Source organism: Odontesthes bonariensis, chromosome 3 (assembly GCF_027942865.1).
Source record: "Odontesthes bonariensis isolate fOdoBon6 chromosome 3, fOdoBon6.hap1, whole genome shotgun sequence".
NCBI lineage: Eukaryota > Metazoa > Chordata > Actinopteri > Atheriniformes > Atherinopsidae > Odontesthes > Odontesthes bonariensis.
This window is the reverse complement of record NC_134508.1, coordinates 19,784,220-19,803,414: the sequence shown is the minus strand read 5'-3', so window position 1 is coordinate 19,803,414 and position 19,195 is coordinate 19,784,220. Positions and strand designations below refer to the sequence as shown.

Genomic DNA, 19,195 nt, shown 5'->3' with positions numbered 1-19,195 from the left:
TATAAATGTCTAAATGTACATTTGAGTTTACTGATGCAAAAGCTACAGGCAGCGATGTACCGAGATGGGGCAGAGATGTGGGAACAAGTGATATGTTACAATGAGCTGAATCCTCCTTTGTCATGTCCTCCATATCAGGGCATGTGCGGCGTTGTGAGTGATCACCTTTATTCTACGATCAAACATTTATAGATGGATGTTGACAGAAGCAGCCTTTCCCGGGTCACCATGCCTCCATCTATTGATCGTAAGCGGTAACCGAACAGTTTAATGTGTATCAAATGCTTTGACCTTCAAAGTGACCAGAACTCAGCCCTGCTGAACAAGAGAGATTTTTAATCAATACATTAGACAACGCTTTTTATCGCCACCATCAAATCACCAAATGAGGGAATATCATTCGGAGGAACGTGTTCGGTCACAGCAAAAGAGTTGCAGAGACTTGATCTGGCAGCACATGGTCACACTTGACTGACTTCACAGTTGCTTTTTCCTTAATGATTCTACCCATCTATATAATATTGCACCTTTACAGTGGCAACAACCTGTGTTTCAGTCATAATCTTCAGCAAAAACATCTACAGTTATTGAAAAAAATAAAAATGATAATCTCCTGCTTGGCATACTGTGTTACTGTTGTCTCTGGTTTATGAGAAACCCAAACCACCTCAGAGAGGGTAATATGGTTTATAAATGAATCCATTACATCAACCTAAAAAGAAGTAGGTCGGAGGCAGCAGAGGCTTTTAATAAGAGCCGGTTTGTTCCAGAGGGACTCATGTTTAAATACTGGTTGAGCGCAGAACGATGGCTGCTGTTTATTGAATCACTGCATCTCCCACAAAACCCTCTGAACACCAGTCTATGTAATGCAACGTTTCTGGTGGCCTAACAGGAGTCAAGTCTACAGTTCATGAGAGAGTGAAAATAAGTCAATAAAATCACACAAATTTAAAAACCCTAAACAAAACACTGTAGCATGGGCAGCAACCTCTGATGCTCTGTGAGTCATGGCATAAGTGAAAGAAAAGGAAAGAGATGTGCATCACATCACAGAACAAGTCAGCTTTAGGTCAACACAAAGATACATACAGTACTGCAAGAGGATTGTTTTTAAAAACTCAAATTCGGGAAACATTCTTCTGTTGCATTTCTATTTTCAGACACTTAGAAATACCATTGAGCCATTTGGAGACCAGGTTTTATAGATGAGAAGCTTTCAGCAGTCAAAACATACTTTTAATTTCTTTTAGTCACATCAGGAATAATATTAGTTGAAAACTGCATCATCTGGAAAACATGTTAGTATTTGAAATAATGAACTCATCTGTTTTTGTCTACATTCAGTCAAAATCAAGTCATTTCACTTCTTCATTTACATGTCAAGTATTACACTCGCCTTAATAATACGCTAATGCTGGCATCATAATGCGCACATCCTATACAGTATTTATGTCAGACACACTGTTACAAACAAACATAAAAATCTCAGATAATCAGGTGCTTATCAAAGGAGAACAGAACCAAAACTCTGTACAGTAAATCTCTGAACAGCAACGAGTAAAACTTTGAGTTTTATACACAGGACAAACTGTACAAATCGTACATTGACAAACTGGGAAATTAAGCACTTTTAAATTTTTAGAATCTTAGCCTTTTCTCAATGTGTTTTTTTTGTTTTATACAGTTATTTCATCCCCTAAAGTACCCTTCCCTTTCCAGTCACTAACGTTTTTCACATCGACTTACACAAAAACATAATTTATGCGCGGAGTGACCAGTGAATTTAAAACTCACATTCAGTGTCAGAATTAATAACTGCTGCCATGTTTAATGTTTAGAATTCAATACATCCCTCCATCAAAAAATAAACTTATTGCAGTTTTTTTTACTTCTGGGCTTTAGCTGCTTAGATAAGATGTTTGAGGCTACGGGCGGAGTTCCCGTTCTTAATTGAGTGGAGAACAAAATTGATTATTGACTGCATGATGAGATATGACTCTGAAACTGCTCAGTACATTCCTATTAAATCTGAATACACAGATGTTGTGTAGGTGGGAAAACTTCTGCTATTGTTTTGGTGAGATCATTCTAGCGCTGCATGCTCACCAATTCTCATCCCTGAAACATGGACCTCTAAAACCCCATTTGGCTCCAGGAATGCAACATCTGTCAATATGTCCGACTCGCCTGTCTGCATGAACAGGACACTATGAGGGCAAAGCAACAAGCTCACATACACGCACACATTATGCCACATCACATTGAGATTATGATACTGCTCTTCTGGAGGTGCTGTAGCTCAAGTTGGCGCTGCTGCTCTTGTTTGAGATTTTAAGTGTCGTGGCAACTGTCAGACTTGGTGTCATGGCAACTGGGAAGCTGGATGTGGCAGCCGATGCGAAACCGGACGTCGTGGCGACAGAGGGGGCCGCTTCATTCGGGCATCCGTGCTGCAGAAGGATGTCAACACACTCCTGGCTGCCGGCATTTTGAGCCAGAGCCAAAGCTGTTTGCCCCTGAGCGTCCCGATACCGGACATCACAGCCATACTGAAGACAGAAACACAGAGCATAACGAGACGGATTAATTATTAGATACTTCTCACTTTAACGAAGATTTATCATGTGGAATTAAGGTCAACATTGACCTGACAGGGCCATCATAAATGATCTCAAGAAGATATCATTTAGTGAGCTTTATGGCTTTTTACATATGCAGGTCACCTTCGGTTGTCTGCTGAGTCATCTTTTTTAATCTGATTACTTGCAAGTCATCATTCAGAAATTTTTGCATAATGCAACATGACATTTGCTGTGATGAACAATTTTAGAGTAATTGACCACTTTGTTGATAACTCCACTGAAACATTATGTCTGTTCCTATGCAATGTAATTATTTGGTGATAGGAATTAGATCACATGCTCGAAGGTTTCATTGATATAATAGATAAGAAGGAGAGAAAAACACACCCAAACAAGAAGCTGCGTCATCACCACATCAGCTTGTTGACAGGCAGCGTGCAGGGCAGAGCCAGGCAGCCGCAACGCTAAGAGCGACCTGGAGGAGAGCGACAGGCTGAGAGGGGCATTAATGTCCTCCTTCGTGCAGTGGGCCAAAAGGAGCAGCAGCTTGGGCAAATTGCGCTCCATCACTGCCAACAGAAGACGGCCGGATAAAGTGATGTCTGGGCCATCGCTGGGGGTGGGAGGAGGGAACGGCGCCACAAACAGTTTCTGCTCGTACTTGGCTCTGATCCAAGACTCCCGCTCCTCTCTAGACAAGCACAGGAAAACAGGGAAAAGCTGAATAATCTTATGCAGAATCACAATGAGCACTTCCATTTCCAAATTTGTCGACTGCTGCTGCATATGTGGGAAAAGTTCAGAGTGAAAAATTCAGCTCTAACAGTGTGTTGATTTTGAAGCAGTGAGTCATTTACCGTGTGGCATCAGGGGCTGGTTTACGGTGGCCCATTGTGCGCGCCTCCCATGTACTGTTGACCATGTGGTTGCCGATGGCACTGAGAACCAACGTGAGTTCTCGGGGAAGATCATCGAGGGCCAGTGAGCGAACCCGTGACAGGTGGGTTCCCAAGTTCCTGTGAATCCCAGAACACTCGATGCATATAAGAGCTCCCAGGTTCAGACTGGCCCATGTTGGATCTTGGAGAAAAAATGGTACAAACGTTTAATTAGGCTGACAACTCGTTTGAAACTGAACTAAATCTAAATCAAATAAAATCTTTGGAACTTTTGCTTACTGAATTCCCTACACCATTCATTTGCCTTTTAACCCTGCATGTTTGTGGACTCATTTAGTTTCTAATTCCAGCAATTTCTTTGCTAGATATTATCCTTGTAAAAGTAAATAAGTCATTCCAAAGACTGAATTAAGATGTGAGTTTAAGTAATCAGTTTAATCTGAATAAGTTATCAGACTTCATGTAGCCTTATAATACAGAGAGAAAGAGCACGTCTTTTTCCAAAGCATGTAAAAAAATATACTTAAAACACACGTAAAAAAAGAACAATGATTATTTTTGAGATTCTTGTTACATTACCATGTAAAATGTCTGTTTGTCTAATTTTGTCCGATCAAGGTGAGTTGACAACATTCGTTACGTCGTAACTATACTGTTGGATGTCAGTTTGTGATCTTGAGCTAGTTTTTTTGCAAGATCATGCATATACCACCATGACAAGTTTCATGAAGCTTGTAGGTGAGGTGGAACATGGGAAAAAAGAGCAAAATCCAGATCACCTTCTTTAAAATTCTAAAGCAGGACATTGTCAATGTTTTAAACTTTAATGTACATTTTAAAAACACTTTTACCACAAGATGTCAAAAGCTCTATTCAGACATTTAGAGAGAATCACATCCCTTTGCTCCAGTGATATTATGCACAGAGTTCTGCATGTTATTCACTCCTCAACATAACTAAAAAAACACTATAAAAGTTGAGAGGAAGCTACAGTGAACATAGGTTTTATTTAACAGCAGGAAGACTCATGCAATGTGGTTATTGAGTGAAACTGTAAAAGTGTGTCACTAACTTGGAGCATCGCAGTCTACACAGAAGTTGTTCCCCTTTGCGTTGCGTATGGCCTGCAGCACCACAGCTTCGCTCTGACTGTTCTTGCGATCCTGTGATAAACCCCCGTTAAATGGTTACAAGAAACCAACTACCAGCAAACTTCTCCAAATTACTGCTGATATTTCGTATGGTTATTTACAGTTCTGGAAAAAGTTGGTTAAGATTGGCTCATATTATCATACTGACAATTTATAAAACTGCCTAAAAGCCCAGCTTTAAACTTAAAAAAAGAAAAAGAATAATCACATATAACTAGAAATAACCCAGAAACAAACAGAGCCTGTAATGTGTTAAACAATGACAAAAAAAAGAAAAGTTAAACTAATGTTTTATCATTTGATTTTGACTGTAAAACAAACAAACAAAAATAAATAATATAAACAGATAAATAACCATATCACGACTCATATGTTCTGCTGGTTCTTGCCTTGTGTTTGTTGCTCTCACACAGCTGCAGGCTGGCCAGGATCTGGCTCTCGATGGCTTGGACCCAGGAGTCCCTCTCCTCCACACTCTGGGCTTCAAAGTGCCACGTCTGGCCGGTACTTGACACGACGAGGAAGTCAAAATTGTCCTCATCTGACATAGGACCACACAAACAGATTTTTCAGCACATGTTACTTTGACCTCCTGAACTGTTGTGCAGAAACCTTTCATCTAATGTGACAGAAACACAGTCGGACACTTTGGCATGCACAGAGGCTCGCTCAGAGTTTGAAAGGCATTATTGAAGCTATGTGAAAACACAGTCTGACATTACCTGTCTTGCTTACGTTTCTTAAGCTACCGAAACTTTTGAGTTTCCACATTTTGCGCTTGGCTGCATGAGAAAGAAGAAAGAAGTGGAACGACAAAGAGAGGAGGAGAGGAAAAGATTAATGTTTTATATATGTTACATAACACAATGTACATGTTAAATATTTCAATCTATTGTCACGCTATCAATTATTGATTCTTTGAAAATCTATAATGTCAAATTAGACTACAAGTAGAGGAATGTGATCATTGCTTTGATTACAAGGAACAGAGCGAATGCTGTTCATTGACATATATTTGAAGTTTTTCACTGTGAACTGTACCATCTGCTTGGCCCATGGTTGCATCTCCTTTCTGATTCATGCTCTTCTTTCTGCGGTTCTTCTTCCTGTCTGTCAATGGGGAGGCAGAACCCACATCTTTGGTAGAAGAAGAGCTGGAGACTCCCTCAACTGCAGAATCTAGCAACCAGAGCAAGGGGGAAATCTATCAAGTTACCTTAGATGCTATAAGCTGAATATCTAAATAAAAATCTTCTTTCAGCCTACTCACCGACACCTTGAGCATGATTAGACAGTGTAGAAGGACATCGCTGCCCACCTATGTTACTCCTCAGAAACAACGCGCTCCCCAGGCCTTCCATCTCCTCCACTTGGAGCAGGTTAGTTGCACCCACTGTGACAACAGATGTGAAAGCAACCGTAAATGTGATGATTAAGCCGTGCATTAAGTATAAAAGTATTTATGAAACAGCTGATATGTGTTTGAGGTTGGCAGCAACATTTAGTTTCGATACTTTTGGTTAATTTGTTGATCATTTTGCTCTGTCTAGTAAATTAATAATGTTTTTTTTTTTTATGACACTGTTTTTGATTTTGAGCTGAAAGTCTGAAGATTTTATGGTATTGTAAGTAAGCGGAGGTGACTTAAAAACAGATGGAGGTGATGAATGAGTATGTCGACGTTAACAAGGTTGAGCAGCTCTCTCGGCCTACCACCAAAACCAAAAGCACATGGAAGTGTTTGTCTATCGCAGTGGGACAGCTGTTTTCAGATGTTGCTGTCTGTGACACACAGATGACGCCCATTTATTACATTTTGTGCATGGAGATGAAAGTTTTTGTGCTAGAGCTTGTATAGAAAGAGCCCTTGTGACATGGTCTTGTGACGTAATTATGAAGTAATAGTGTAAAATTGAAAATAACCAACAGAACTGTCAGTGATCACCCCTCATCAGAGCGTCCCAAGCTTAACAAGTGCACTTTCTGTGTTGCTCAGTAGATTTGGCGAAGAACAGGCTGATATACAAAGATTATTTGATTTGCTTTGATAAACTGCTGAAAAATATCGGTTATATAACTTGACTTTTATGTGTTCTATTCTCTCTTGCAGAGCTCGGACCAAAACACTGTAGCTTAAGCTTTTTTTTTCCCAGTGGAATAGCATTTATTTATGTGAGATTTATTTCAAAATAGTAAGAAAATTATATTCTTCTTCTTCTTATTATTATTATTATTATTGTTATTATTACTTTTATGTAGATTTATAATAATGTAAAGGGATTGTTTTAGCTACCGTATGGGTGTATTTCATGAGGCAGCTAAAAGTAGAATTTTTCACATCATGACTTGGTGTGCGGTGCAGTCTTTACCCTCAGGTCCCAGAACATCTTTAACCCGCCCATTGAGCCCTGCTGGGGGGCCACACGTGGGCACAGCACGGGGCGGTCGCTTTCCCGGTACCTTTACCGTCACTCTCAGCAGGTCCATCTCTTTCCCCGGGGTATTCAGCATATACTCCTGCCAAACCAAACATCAGCCACTGCCATCAAACATCAGTCATGCTTTCAGCAGCATAATGCTTCACAGCACCGTGTCAACACACCGACTCACATTGACACTGGAGTGATAGGACAGTATGCCGTCGTTGGACAGTGTGACATACTTCTTCTTCCACTCTTTGTTAAGCGAGTTCCCACTGCGCTTCAGCAGGATGCCCTGACGGGGGTAAGGAAATTGAACAGTGAGAATTCATTGCTCACGGCTCGTGCGTTCCTTTCACACATTTCTGTATCATAATGACTGCCGGCTGCCAAATACACCCACCATCTATTCATCAGGCCGGTATGGGTGATCGCAGCACTTCATCACTCCACATGATGAAACTGGCTTTACACATTTTGAGTGTTTGAGTGTTGGTGCAATGTCTTCGACTGATATTAATCAGAGACATCATATCTGTTTCTGTATCAAGTGCAAATCTGTGTCCTACCTGCTTGATGGGAATGTAGCGTCCACTGCCAAAATCCCCCTTATAGTCTGCACTCCTTCTGTTGGAGTCACTGCCTCTCCGACCCTAGAGGAAAGGAAAGGAGCGCAGTTGCTGCATCAGAGGTCAGAATGAGGCAATTTGTTAAGATTTTCACTTATCATTGTAATCAATGTTGATCATAATTTAAGACTGGCACCACACTAGTGGTAGCCTGTAGCTACTGTCGTGTAGGGTCTTTCTTTGTATCTTTATGATATTTCCTACTTACTCACCTACTGTTTTTTTTTTACATTGAAAATACATTACACATTTTTGGAGCTTTCCACAATCTACTAATGCCAGCAATAAGATTCGAAATCCCGATGAGTTAAAGAGGAGACGTGACAGATGAATGGCAAGAGCCAAACAAAGGGAGAGTTTAAACCATTACTTCCTGCGATTATCATGGGGAATATGACATCAAATAACATGGACAAGCCTGAAGCAATGATGAAGATACAGCAGAAATATCATGAAAGCAGACACATGGCTGCAGGAAGATATTCCCGATCTTGACGCCTCTGTAAATGGCTTTTAGACACTATGGGCAAACAGAGACTTAAGATAGAGTGATAAGAGTAAAGGAGAAAGGATAGCAGGACTTGTTAACTAAACAAGGTGTAATTCTGAACATTTTATTGAGAAAAAGGGTCTTCGCATTCCAGATGCTGAACTGTTGGCTGAGAGATTCAATCCATGTTGTTTTCAGGGTGAGTACACCCGTCCACATGTGACGCCGTCAGTTCAGATGTTGACAGATGTATAAAGACAACACCCCAATGCATTCATGAGATTTCTAGAGATGTCTAGAGAAGATTTGAAATACTATCCCGTCTCTGCTGCACTTTTATTTTTCCAAAGGTTTGTCAACAACTCTTTCTTTACATTTTCCAGTAAAGAAATATCTGATAAATTCACTGCTATGCTACAACCCCAGCCTGACAGGGCATTCTGACAAAATGATCATGTAACATGTAAGCACATGTTGCATTTAGAAGCAAAAGGACAGATGTTTAACAGAGCAACAGGCACAGAACAAAACAGAACTGAATATTAGACTTGAATTCTTTCGGTGGACACAAATATGAGTTAGAATGAATGCGAATCAGAGAGTCGAGCTGTTTTCAGGGGCAGAGATATAAATGACTTCAGGAAATAAGCTGATGAACCCACCAAGTTTTAACACCAATTGATGGATAAAGAACCAAGTTAATGATTACCTGAAAAACAAACATGGGCCACAGCCACTGACTCATTCATTATACTGTACATTTTACATATTCTTCTTCATCTTCTTTTATAAGGTACACATGTGTGTTGCTTAAACAAATAAAGCCCTTCTATGAAGCATATATCCATATCATCGTGCATCGTTGTATCGTTTTGATGGTTGATTTCACATACCATGCTTTTTTTGGCTATGTCAGAAAAACAGTACAGCTGCTGTGATTAAGAGTAAATGACAAGGATATTTATATTTAGGTCAACACGCATGGCTAATATAATGCAAATATAAGCATAAAATATTCACAGCTTAGTTCTTAAGCATGAAAACGTCAGGACATGTTAGGTGATAATGGCAGAAGAAGTAACTATCCCTTCATTAAGTAAGAAGGCATTAGTGCTGGAGTTTGTACTAAACTTACAGCAAATCTAGGCGTGCGCCTTCGAACACTGCGGACGGATCCAGGGGCAGCACTGTCTGCTTTCTCCCCTCTTAGTGTTCTGCCAATCTCTTTATGACTGATCACAGGAGTGGATGGAAGTGAAGAAGAATAATCACTGCTCTGACCCCCGTTACTTGCCTACAGAGTGGAAAGAGACAGAGCAGAAGGGGGAGGGAGAGGATGATGTGATAAGTGAGCACAAGGACGAAATAAGTTTGACACAACAAAATACACTCTGTAGCAGAGGATAAATGTTACAACAGACAGCTTACAACCAACGGTCTGTAAGTTTTACCTGTCCTGGAAAGATGCCGGACACTGGCGTGGAGCCTCCAGAGTGACTGGGAGAGTTAGGAAGAGATTTACAAGAAGCCAGTAAAGCAGCTTGCTTCTTGGCTGCCATGATCTTCTGAGCAGCTGTGGAGACAATACCGAACAAATAAATAAAGCATGAGATCTTAAAAAAAACACACAGTATTCAGATGTGTGCATCCTCTGCAATACGATCCTTCATTTTGTCGTATGGCTTCGACAGGGACACGAACCATCATTGAAAACTCTGTTCACATTGAGGCCGTACGTCGCACAGGTTTCATAGTAAGTGCAGCGCCGGACATCTGAGCAGAGCTGTCTGGCCTTGGCGTCATCTATTACCCTTGGGTTGGTGCTGCTGATCTTATCTGGGGAAAAAGAAAAAGAAGCAGAAATTGCTTACCTACAGTAAGAGTTTGTGTACGCAAGCATTGGAACCGAAGACCATGTTTAGTGTAAGAGTTTTACCCTGAGTGCCAACGACTATGAAAGGTATCTCAGTGATAGGCCGATGCATAGCGAGTTGGTGGTAGATTTTGTAAACTTCCTGGAAGCTGGCCTCGTTTTCCAGACTAAAGACCAAGATGACAGCATCCACCCAGTTTGAAAACTAAAGGAAAGGGTGAAATAGCGGTCAGAATTTACAATAAAAGACTGTTCACATTCACAGGTTAAAGGATAAGACCGGTTTTTTGACATTGGGCCCTTGATTTCACATTATAGCATGATGTTCTACTCACCCCTGCTTGTTGTTGGTCATTTGGAGCTGTTCCGAAGATATTCGCGAGGCGTCTGGCTGCTCTCTTGAGATATTCGGCCATGAAACGGTTTCCTATGGGCAAGCTTATACAGGCACAAACTATGCTGTTTATAATTTATTAATTACTGTACACTAGCACTGATAACGTGGAGGTGCGTCGCTTACTTAAAAAAATCCGGGTTATTGTAATTTTGATTTTTTTGTCGTAAAGTGGGTGTTACTGACGTCCTCGTCGTGCTACTACCAGACAGCCCACAGACCTGCTGCCTATTTATTCATTCGGCTAAAATTCAAAATTAGTAACCCGGATTTTTTTAAGTAAGCGACGCACCTCCACGTTATCAGTGCTAGTGTACAGTAATTAATAAATTATAAACAGCATTGTTTGTGCCTGTATAAGCTTGCCCATAGGAAACCGTTTCATGGCCGAATATCTCAAGAGAGCAGCCAGACGCCTCGCGAATATCTTCGGAACAGCTCCAAATGACCAACAACAAGCAGGGGTGAGTAGAACATCATGTTATAATGTGAAATCAAGGGCCCAATGTCAAAAAACCGGTCTTATCCTTTAAGGTCGGTTTCAAACCCACCTGAGCCCCTGGAAGTTCTGTCTCTTCTCTGATTATCAGCAGGTGGCTCTGTCCATCCACCAGCACGTCCTTAATGTACTGCCGTCCTGGTGATCATTTTCAATCACAAGAGTTGTCTTTTCAAACATTTTGACTTGCTGCAACAGGAAAATTGCTAGCGAAATCGATAATAGCACTGCCCTGGATCATCTACATACAATGTAGTTTGCATGAAAAATTAAAACATCTGACATAGAAGTTGTAGATAATGAAGAGATGCAAAACTAACCCTCTGCGTTCTCCAGTGGCAGGTAACTTCCTGTTAAGTGTCTGTGGACAAGAGCAGACTTCCCACTGCACAGACCTCCCAAAACACCCTAAAAAGAACCACAAACGCAGACAGAGAGAACATTTACTTACTATCAAATCAAACCTAGAGATTTGTTAAGGTTTCTGTAGGTCTTCGTGCTTACCAGGTGAAGTTCTTGGACTGTTTGACTCATTGTCCACTCTTGACTGCTGGTGCATGGAGCTGATGAAAAGCATTAGCATTAGAAGAAAAAGGGAGGGGTGGATTCACAGATAAAAGAAATAAAAGAAACGAGAAAAGAAGCCCACAACTTTTTGTTTCTTTGCTTCAGCCACGGCCTCAATAAACAGTCTCTTATGGATGAGGCTAATCTTCTAAACCGACTGGGAAGAAATTTCTATTTAGAATGACTGTGGCAGAAAAATGACCATTTACCCTCTAATAAGTTCTTCCTTGGGCCAAGGGGAATTTGAGTTTATCATAGTGAGTCATAGCAAAGGAGTTACTGCACGATGACAATTGTTCAAATTTATTATTGTTATTATTATTTTATTACTCTGTCGCTTGTTCTTTAATTCAATTCTGAGGTCATGGACATATTTTTGTCTCTAAACTCTGCAGAAATATAAATCACGACTCACTTATCATCATATTCAGCAGTAACATTTTTCCTCAAAGATATGAAAGACTTGTCCATGACATTACGGCGGCATAATCCTCAGTAGTTTCAGGGTGTGGGAGTGACAATGTCTTTAAATAAAGGGTAAAAATACAGATATACCCTCTGTTGTCAAGGAGAAGAAAAGACTTCTTAAAAGTGAATGTAAAACTGTTTTTATGGAGTTATTTACATTACTCTCTTTATTGGTTCTGATTTGTTGAAACTCAGCTACCCAGACACACATTATGACTTGCCCTCGCTGTTCTTCCAGTTGTTCCTTGCAGGGTTGTTTTTCTCTACCATTCCCGAATTTGAATGCCTCCAAGGTGTTCTAGTAGATTGGAGTCAGTCAACAAGATATAACCTTTTTGTCCTTATAAAACTCCTGCGCGCTTCAGATTGTTATCATGCTGGAATATTACTCCTCTGACAAAGCTAGGAGTCAACCCACTGACCTTCCGATTGGAAGGCGACTGCTGCCCACATTACCACTCGTTTCTGTTGGCCACTGATCTTCCTGTAACCTACTGTCCAACCATCAGAGTTTGTAGCTGTTTTGGCGAGTCATTTCCTTGTGGAGCCACAATGCAAGAACTAGGAAAGTTCTATTGTTCACAGGTCACATTTTACATGGAGTGTTCATGGAGTTAGATTTTAGACAAATCCCAAATGTAACTAATTCAGTTTGAGTGACTGCAATTTTTCCAGCTTGGGCATCAGTGATCACTATGAATGTCTTTTTTGGAGCCTGTACTTTCAAAACATTCCCATCTGTGGAATTTGTTTTTGATTGTTCCTAAAAGGAAATGTTTTATTTAACAACTTAGAAATAACACTGAAAAGTGATATGATTGTGTAAGATGTACTCACTTAAGTATTGTATTGTATGTTAGAGAACCTAGCTGAATCAATCTATGTTCTACAAAAAATGACAGGCTAACTATATCTTTGTAGAGGAGGTGCACTAAACCGGTATTAACATTTGAGTGTCTTAGCTCAGCAAAGCTTCAGCAAAGATACGTGTGTGAATGAACATTCAATAAAACATACGTGCTCAGACAGAGCCATAACCTACACCATAAACATCTGCAAATACGACGCTGAAGATGACCAATATGCAGTCTGAGCTACAGTACGAAAGAGCTTACAGATTTACATCAATGCGGTAACCATTTACCACCAGAGACAATGACAAAGACACAATTTACGTGGACACACTGCAAAGCTGCTGGGTCATGTTGTGCTGGGCGGAGCAGCGGTGTCAGCCTGTCTCTGTCTGGGGACACAGATTCTAACTTTAAACCCCCGCCACTCTCCCTCATCCCCATCTTCGGGCAATCCCCACATTCAGATCCCCTTCATCAAGAGCGTCACACCAAAGACCAAACAGCATCTCTTACAGCTTGCTGTTGCTATGGCAACTCCATTTTCCAGAAGCCTCCAGCCTGGGTCTCTATACAATAAATGGTCTCTCATGGATACAGCAATTTGTGTGAGCGGCATCAAGACACGATGCCCACCTGTGCACACATGACGCTTTGTCACATTTTGTCACTGCCGACCAATAATTTCTGAATTAAATCCGATCATTAATTTTCATCCGTCATCAGACGGCTGACATTATATACATCATTACAGGCTCATTGTGGCACGACCTTGACTATGCTGCCCACAAACATTTAAACACAACGTGGCACTGACAAATGAATAGGCTCCATTTGAATGCTGATTAACTGCATGCGCAGAGAAGGAAGTAGCAGGTTCCCTCTCCATCCCTCTCCCCTCACCCTGTGATGAACACAGCTCTGTGTATCCCCAACCTTAATTATTCATGTCCCACTTACTCCTGACAAATTATTCTGAGCTTACTTCAATCCTATACGCTGTGTCAAACATAATTTTTCTGTAAAAAATTATGAATTTAGGTCATGATTATGTCAATAACAATTAAAAAATTATAAACTTGCAACGTTTCCCTCGTTTCCGATAGAAAAGCATGAATTTGTCATGAATGCTGTAGTTTTTGACAACACTGATCCAGAGTCAGCTTGTTTGAGTGTCTGGAGTCTGAGTAAGTCCTCAAACAGATATCCAACACAAAGAATACATAAGTGAAAATGAAGAAAAAGACCAAAGCAATTAAGATTTGGCATTCTGTTCGGATAAAGAATGATTTTGGCCACACTTGAAAATATTGTCTTCAACTTTCATTATGTTTTATCTTTTGGCTACTTTAGCTTTTTTTTCTTTTCTGCAGCAGCAGTTAATCATCGCACAAGTACCTGGTGTTCTAATCTTTTCTCCACAGAGGAGGATCAAACAGAGCCAGCTACTGTTTTCATGGAAGGTAGTTAACTTGACATTTAGATCCATTTTCGTGGGACAACCTAGAGATCAATGCAGGGCTGTGACTGAATTATTTCCATCATCAATTTTCTGACTCTTACTGCCATGAGAAATTAATTGTTCTGTGAATAAAATGTCTTGAAGTTGAGGAAATATAAAGCCCTAAGGTAAAATATTCAAATAGCCTTTTTCAAATCAACGCATCACTTGAAACTAAAAATGTTTGGAATTTGCATATATAAATTACCTAAGCAATGAGCAAACAAATGTATTCACATTTAGCCATCGTTTTTTTCTGTTATGGGCTAAACATTTTAGCCCTACGTTGCCATTAAATGGTTTATCTAGTTATACCATAAATCAGCAATAACTGAATGTTTTTTAAAAAAAAAATAGAAAGCTACGTAACCTTAAAGCCAAATGCTCCAAGCCCACCCTGACCTCCTAGACCATTTTGATTATCTGATCGTGAATGCATCTTCACCAAATGTACTGAAGGAAAGTTATTATGAAGCCCTCACACATGACGTTTCAGACACACTGAGAGGTTAAACTGTGGTGTCCGTTCAGGTTATTAACGTTTATGCGTCACCAAAATGATACTGATCACCAGTTACCACGAGTCTGTGTTAACACATGCACTCATTTCAAACTCTTTCATCCACCGAAAATAACTACAGGTAATTTATATTGACAGTGAAGCCAAATGTAATTAAATTGCATTAATCAATTTATGCTCACCTTATAAATGAGTATTTCAAATGGGATCATTTACCGCAACTGTCCAAAATGGATACAATGTTGAGTAATTGAATCTGTTTTAAGAGCTTTGGACTTTTTTTGGGGGGGTATCCCAACTCCAAAGAGAGTAAAATAAATGATGCATTTGTGGCTCTAATTAAACACATAAAACTAAATTATCCTCTAACCCATGGGACCACTTGTGTGTGAAGCAAATCAACAAATCTGATGGCATTTTCCCACTACCTTTTCGAGGAGAATAGTTTCACGTAAGATGAAGTTAGTCCTCTGTATTTTGTTTAGTATGTCCAGCACACAGATTGTAAAAAATGATCTCAAGTCATGATGTTAATAGCTCTATGATCGGATACGACGGGGATGGTGAGTTTTGTGTGCAGGTGCAGCAGAGGCATGATGTAGGCCTACCTTCCTCCTCACTCGAGCCCCTCTCCACAGCTGGATAGAGAGGAGCTGCAGTGTTGACACTGGGAGGTCCAGCTGTACTTTTGGTAAAAATCCCGCTAATGAACTTGAGCATCTTGCGATCACGAGGAGGAGCTCGCTGGATCGTTCCTCCCTGGCCCTCCTTCGCCTTCTTCAGGTCCTCCGAGAGGGAGTGTAGGTCGCTGTTGTCAAGGGTACGACTTGTACCTTTTCTGTTAGGCCTGGGCACATCAGGGGCAGCAGGGGCAGGTAAAGAGACACAAACTGCCTTATATCTCTCCCCTTGAGGGCTGTCCCGGGTCATTACGCCTGAAAATCCTCCACTCATGGGAGCCCCGGGTCGAATGAGAGTGCCTCTGCCGTCACTGTCAGCCCAGGACGCCCTGTAAGGCCCCATAGTTGTAGCTGCCATTAAGGGGGACTGGTCCCCAATACGGTTATCCCTTCGTTCCAAAGTCTTAGCAGAGTGATACAAGCTTGTGTTGGCCTCTCTGAGCTCCCTCCAGCATGCAGAGTTACCTCCTGCATGTGACCTCATTACAACCTCAGGGTGCTGGCTGATTGGTGGTGGGATGGAAAAGGGCAGACTAGAACGTGACCGGCTGTTCAAGTCTGCTCCATTTTCACCCTTCAGGAACAACATGGGAGGCTCCCGGTAGAGCTCTGTCTTGGGGCGCATAGCATCTGAGCGAGGTCCCTCTCTGCGCACGGTTCCCTCAGAGGCAGTTCCTCCGTAAACTTTAACCATTTGCTTCACAGGTTGATGTACAAAGGAAGTGTCTTTGCTCTTACCTACTAACACAATGTCTTTTTGGTGTGCGTGTATCTCTCTCCTCTCAGCCTTAGCACGGTTCTCAGTGGGGCTGCCATACTTGACACGCACCTGTTCCACTTCCTCCTCCACCTGTGTGTTTTCTTTTTCCACCACTTCCACACATAAAGATCTTTCTGCATTCTCAGGCGCAAGGCTCACGTCCACCCTCTCTTCTTCCTTCTCCCTCTTAGGGCTCCCTTCCCCCTCTGGAAGAGCCTCTGTCTGGTTCCCTGCAACATCATCTGGCACAGCCTCAACCTTCACCAGAGTGAGGGAGATGAGGTAGGTGGTGCGTTTCTGTGAGCTGGCTGCTTGGCTCATTGGGACAGCAGACCTCAGAATGGTGGCACCTGCTCTCTGACCTCACCAGACCTGCACACCTCAGTCATGGCAAACGGGGCAAGACTAAAGCAGAGAAAACATAAAATCTATGAGAAAGATCAAACCGACTATTTGATGTCAGCCTAGTGGACTTGACAGTCATCCCATATTATCATTTCTTATACCTCGTAAAAACTTGGCGTCAGTTACAAAAATGAAACAAGACTGGGAAATGCAAATTTCCTAAATGTATTGAGGGGGCTGACCCAGTGGTTAAACAAGTCTAGACTGTTTTTTAAAATGCCTCCATTATTCCTCTTCAGTGCACACCACTACTACTGGTTTCTTCCCCGATTCATTCATAATCCTACCCTCTCTGCTTTCCTTTTTTAACTAATTCATCCAACACAAATCTACCAGACACACAGTCATATATAAAAAGACATTTGTTTCCTCAGAATTAATGTATGTGCCACAGATTTCAGCCTGTAATTATGCAACAGTCAGTACCTTCGTTTTTTTTTTTAACCAGGATTGAATTAATGCAGGTTAAGTAATGCCACCTTACTACAGTATGTGTCTCGGCTTTTTGCTCATATCATACCTTCATTTTCTCCTGAAGAAAATCCATTCACAGTTTCTTGTGCGTTTGATCTGATGAAGAATTTATCCAGCCATCAGATTACCATCCATATCAAATGGCATATCAAAGAAGGCTGAGAAAAAAATAGCTCCAGCTGATGAGCCTAAGATGAAAACAGGTGAAAGGGAGCAGGAAAAATTGCAATCATTCACTTCAGTCACGAAGCGTCTGGCAACAGAAGCCTCCGTTCGACAATGTCATGCATAAAATTATATGCACGGTGCGAGGGTCACTGAGAGATGCTCAGAAACATCTGTTGTTATGTCTGCGGGAAAAAAAAAAAGGAAAGAAAATGAGATTAAGTAGCCGGATTTACGCAAGCCAAGCGATGCTTTCTTGTGCCTGAATCCCTCCTCTGGAGAGCAGCTCCTCTCGGTCACTGCATCCTCTCCTCCGAGAGCCTCATCCAATTAGCAAGTCAATAAAATGTGTCTGTGAGGCAGAGGAAGCCCACCAGCTCACCAAAGCCAGCCCCTCCTCCTTTTTTTCCCTCCTCTTCTTCTTGCTGCCACTGAGCCTTGCAGCTCCCCGTTTCCCCGCCGTTAGCCTGCCGCACAACCAGTTCCACACAGGATGGATGAAGCTTCTGAAATCAGGCTGGGAGTGAGCAGCTTGCTCTGAGGTGCCAGCGGTGGTGGTCCTTGCCCACGTTAAACAGATTTTTATCTGTGCCGACACAACAAAAGAGACAGGAGGGAGGTGGGAGAAAAAAAACCTCAGCTCTGCTCCTACCGGTGGATCTGTTCTGTCTCTAGCTCTTTCTATTCACTCTCTTTAAAGGGAGCTCCGGCTTTCTCTCCCTGACAACATATTCTCTCTCAATGAAGCTGTGTGCATCCACAGGGTGGACATATAAATGGTAATAAAAGACAGAGAACAAGCAGGTGGTAAAAGGAGGAAAACGCCTGCTTTCTTCTGAATGATATAACATTGAATAGTTGGGCAAATAAGGAGAAACAGTGCATACCAGTGCAAATCAGTGGTTTTGGGAGAGCAAAAATATGCAGTAGAGGAGATATAGGACGAAATAAAAGTACAAAAAATGCTCACAATTAAAACCTCATTTTGTAGACACCAAACAATCTCTTCAAGAAGAAGACTTGTCTTTGCTTGCAGCTAGTCTTCTCATCATTACACAGTTAAAGTCAGCCCCTCAATTCTAACCCACAAAATAAGAGATTACAACTAAAACACCTTAAACTGAAAGGAGGTCAACTCTCACAAAAAAAATGGAGCTGTTATGATTCACCCTTTTGAGAGATGGACAGATATGCATTTCTTTCATGACACACAAATGATCTTTTATACGTTTAGATTTACTGTTCGGACAAACTTTAATTTGATCTCACTAACAGAGGGAACTTTTCTGTATTTCAATGAAATACAGCCACTATGGCTAACTTTATAATGAACATAAAACAACATTGAATTTAAGGGTTGAAATACACATAATGTATTCACTTAGAGAGCCAGATGGGATGATAAAAGGCACTGTGATGTCTGTTCATTACCAACAAAAAAAATTGGAAAAGATGGAGGATCAAAATGAAGATGGCTTTTTATTAAAGAGTGAGAGAGAAGTATGTTACAACTACACTTTGGTTTTTGTCCAGGTGAGTACTTTAGCTTTAGAGCTGGTGGATTTCGCTACCTTTGGACCAGGCAGCTCCTTGGTCCATGCTTTATGCCAAGCTAAGCCCAACAGCTGATAGTGTCAGTATAACCTACTTACAGACATCAGAGAGAATATTTCCTACCATTATTTACTTGACAAGAGGGAAAGAGCATATTTTTCTAATATTTCTCCACTAAAGCGAAGCTTACGAGGAGGTATGTGGTCTTTGTCTGTCTTTAGAAGGTTGTTAACAAGGTAATGAAAAAACTGCCAATTCAAATTTTATGACATGGGCCAACAAAACAAATTCAATGACATTTTGTTGCTTA

General features: G+C 41.1%; 1 protein-coding gene across 1 annotated transcript; it reads right to left on the bottom strand.

The window, feature by feature from the left end:
* Positions 1-359: 359 nt before the first annotated feature.
* On the bottom strand, positions 360-17,978 carry LOC142377076 (arf-GAP with GTPase, ANK repeat and PH domain-containing protein 1-like). The gene is made up of 20 exons (XM_075460815.1): positions 17,213-17,978; positions 15,456-16,692; positions 11,445-11,503; positions 11,261-11,348; positions 10,993-11,078; positions 10,111-10,252; positions 9,876-10,010; positions 9,626-9,747; positions 9,310-9,468; positions 7,625-7,708; positions 7,246-7,350; positions 7,005-7,152; positions 5,906-6,028; positions 5,677-5,814; positions 5,358-5,417; positions 5,025-5,176; positions 4,557-4,647; positions 3,443-3,665; positions 2,973-3,276; positions 360-2,552 (listed from the first exon to the last, which is right to left on the bottom strand). The coding sequence occupies exons 2-20, from the start codon at positions 16,606-16,608 to the stop codon at positions 2,271-2,273; spliced, it is 3,654 nt and encodes a 1,217-aa protein (XP_075316930.1). The 5' UTR covers positions 16,609-16,692; positions 17,213-17,978; the 3' UTR covers positions 360-2,270.
* Between the last annotated feature and the right edge of the window lie 1,217 nt (positions 17,979-19,195).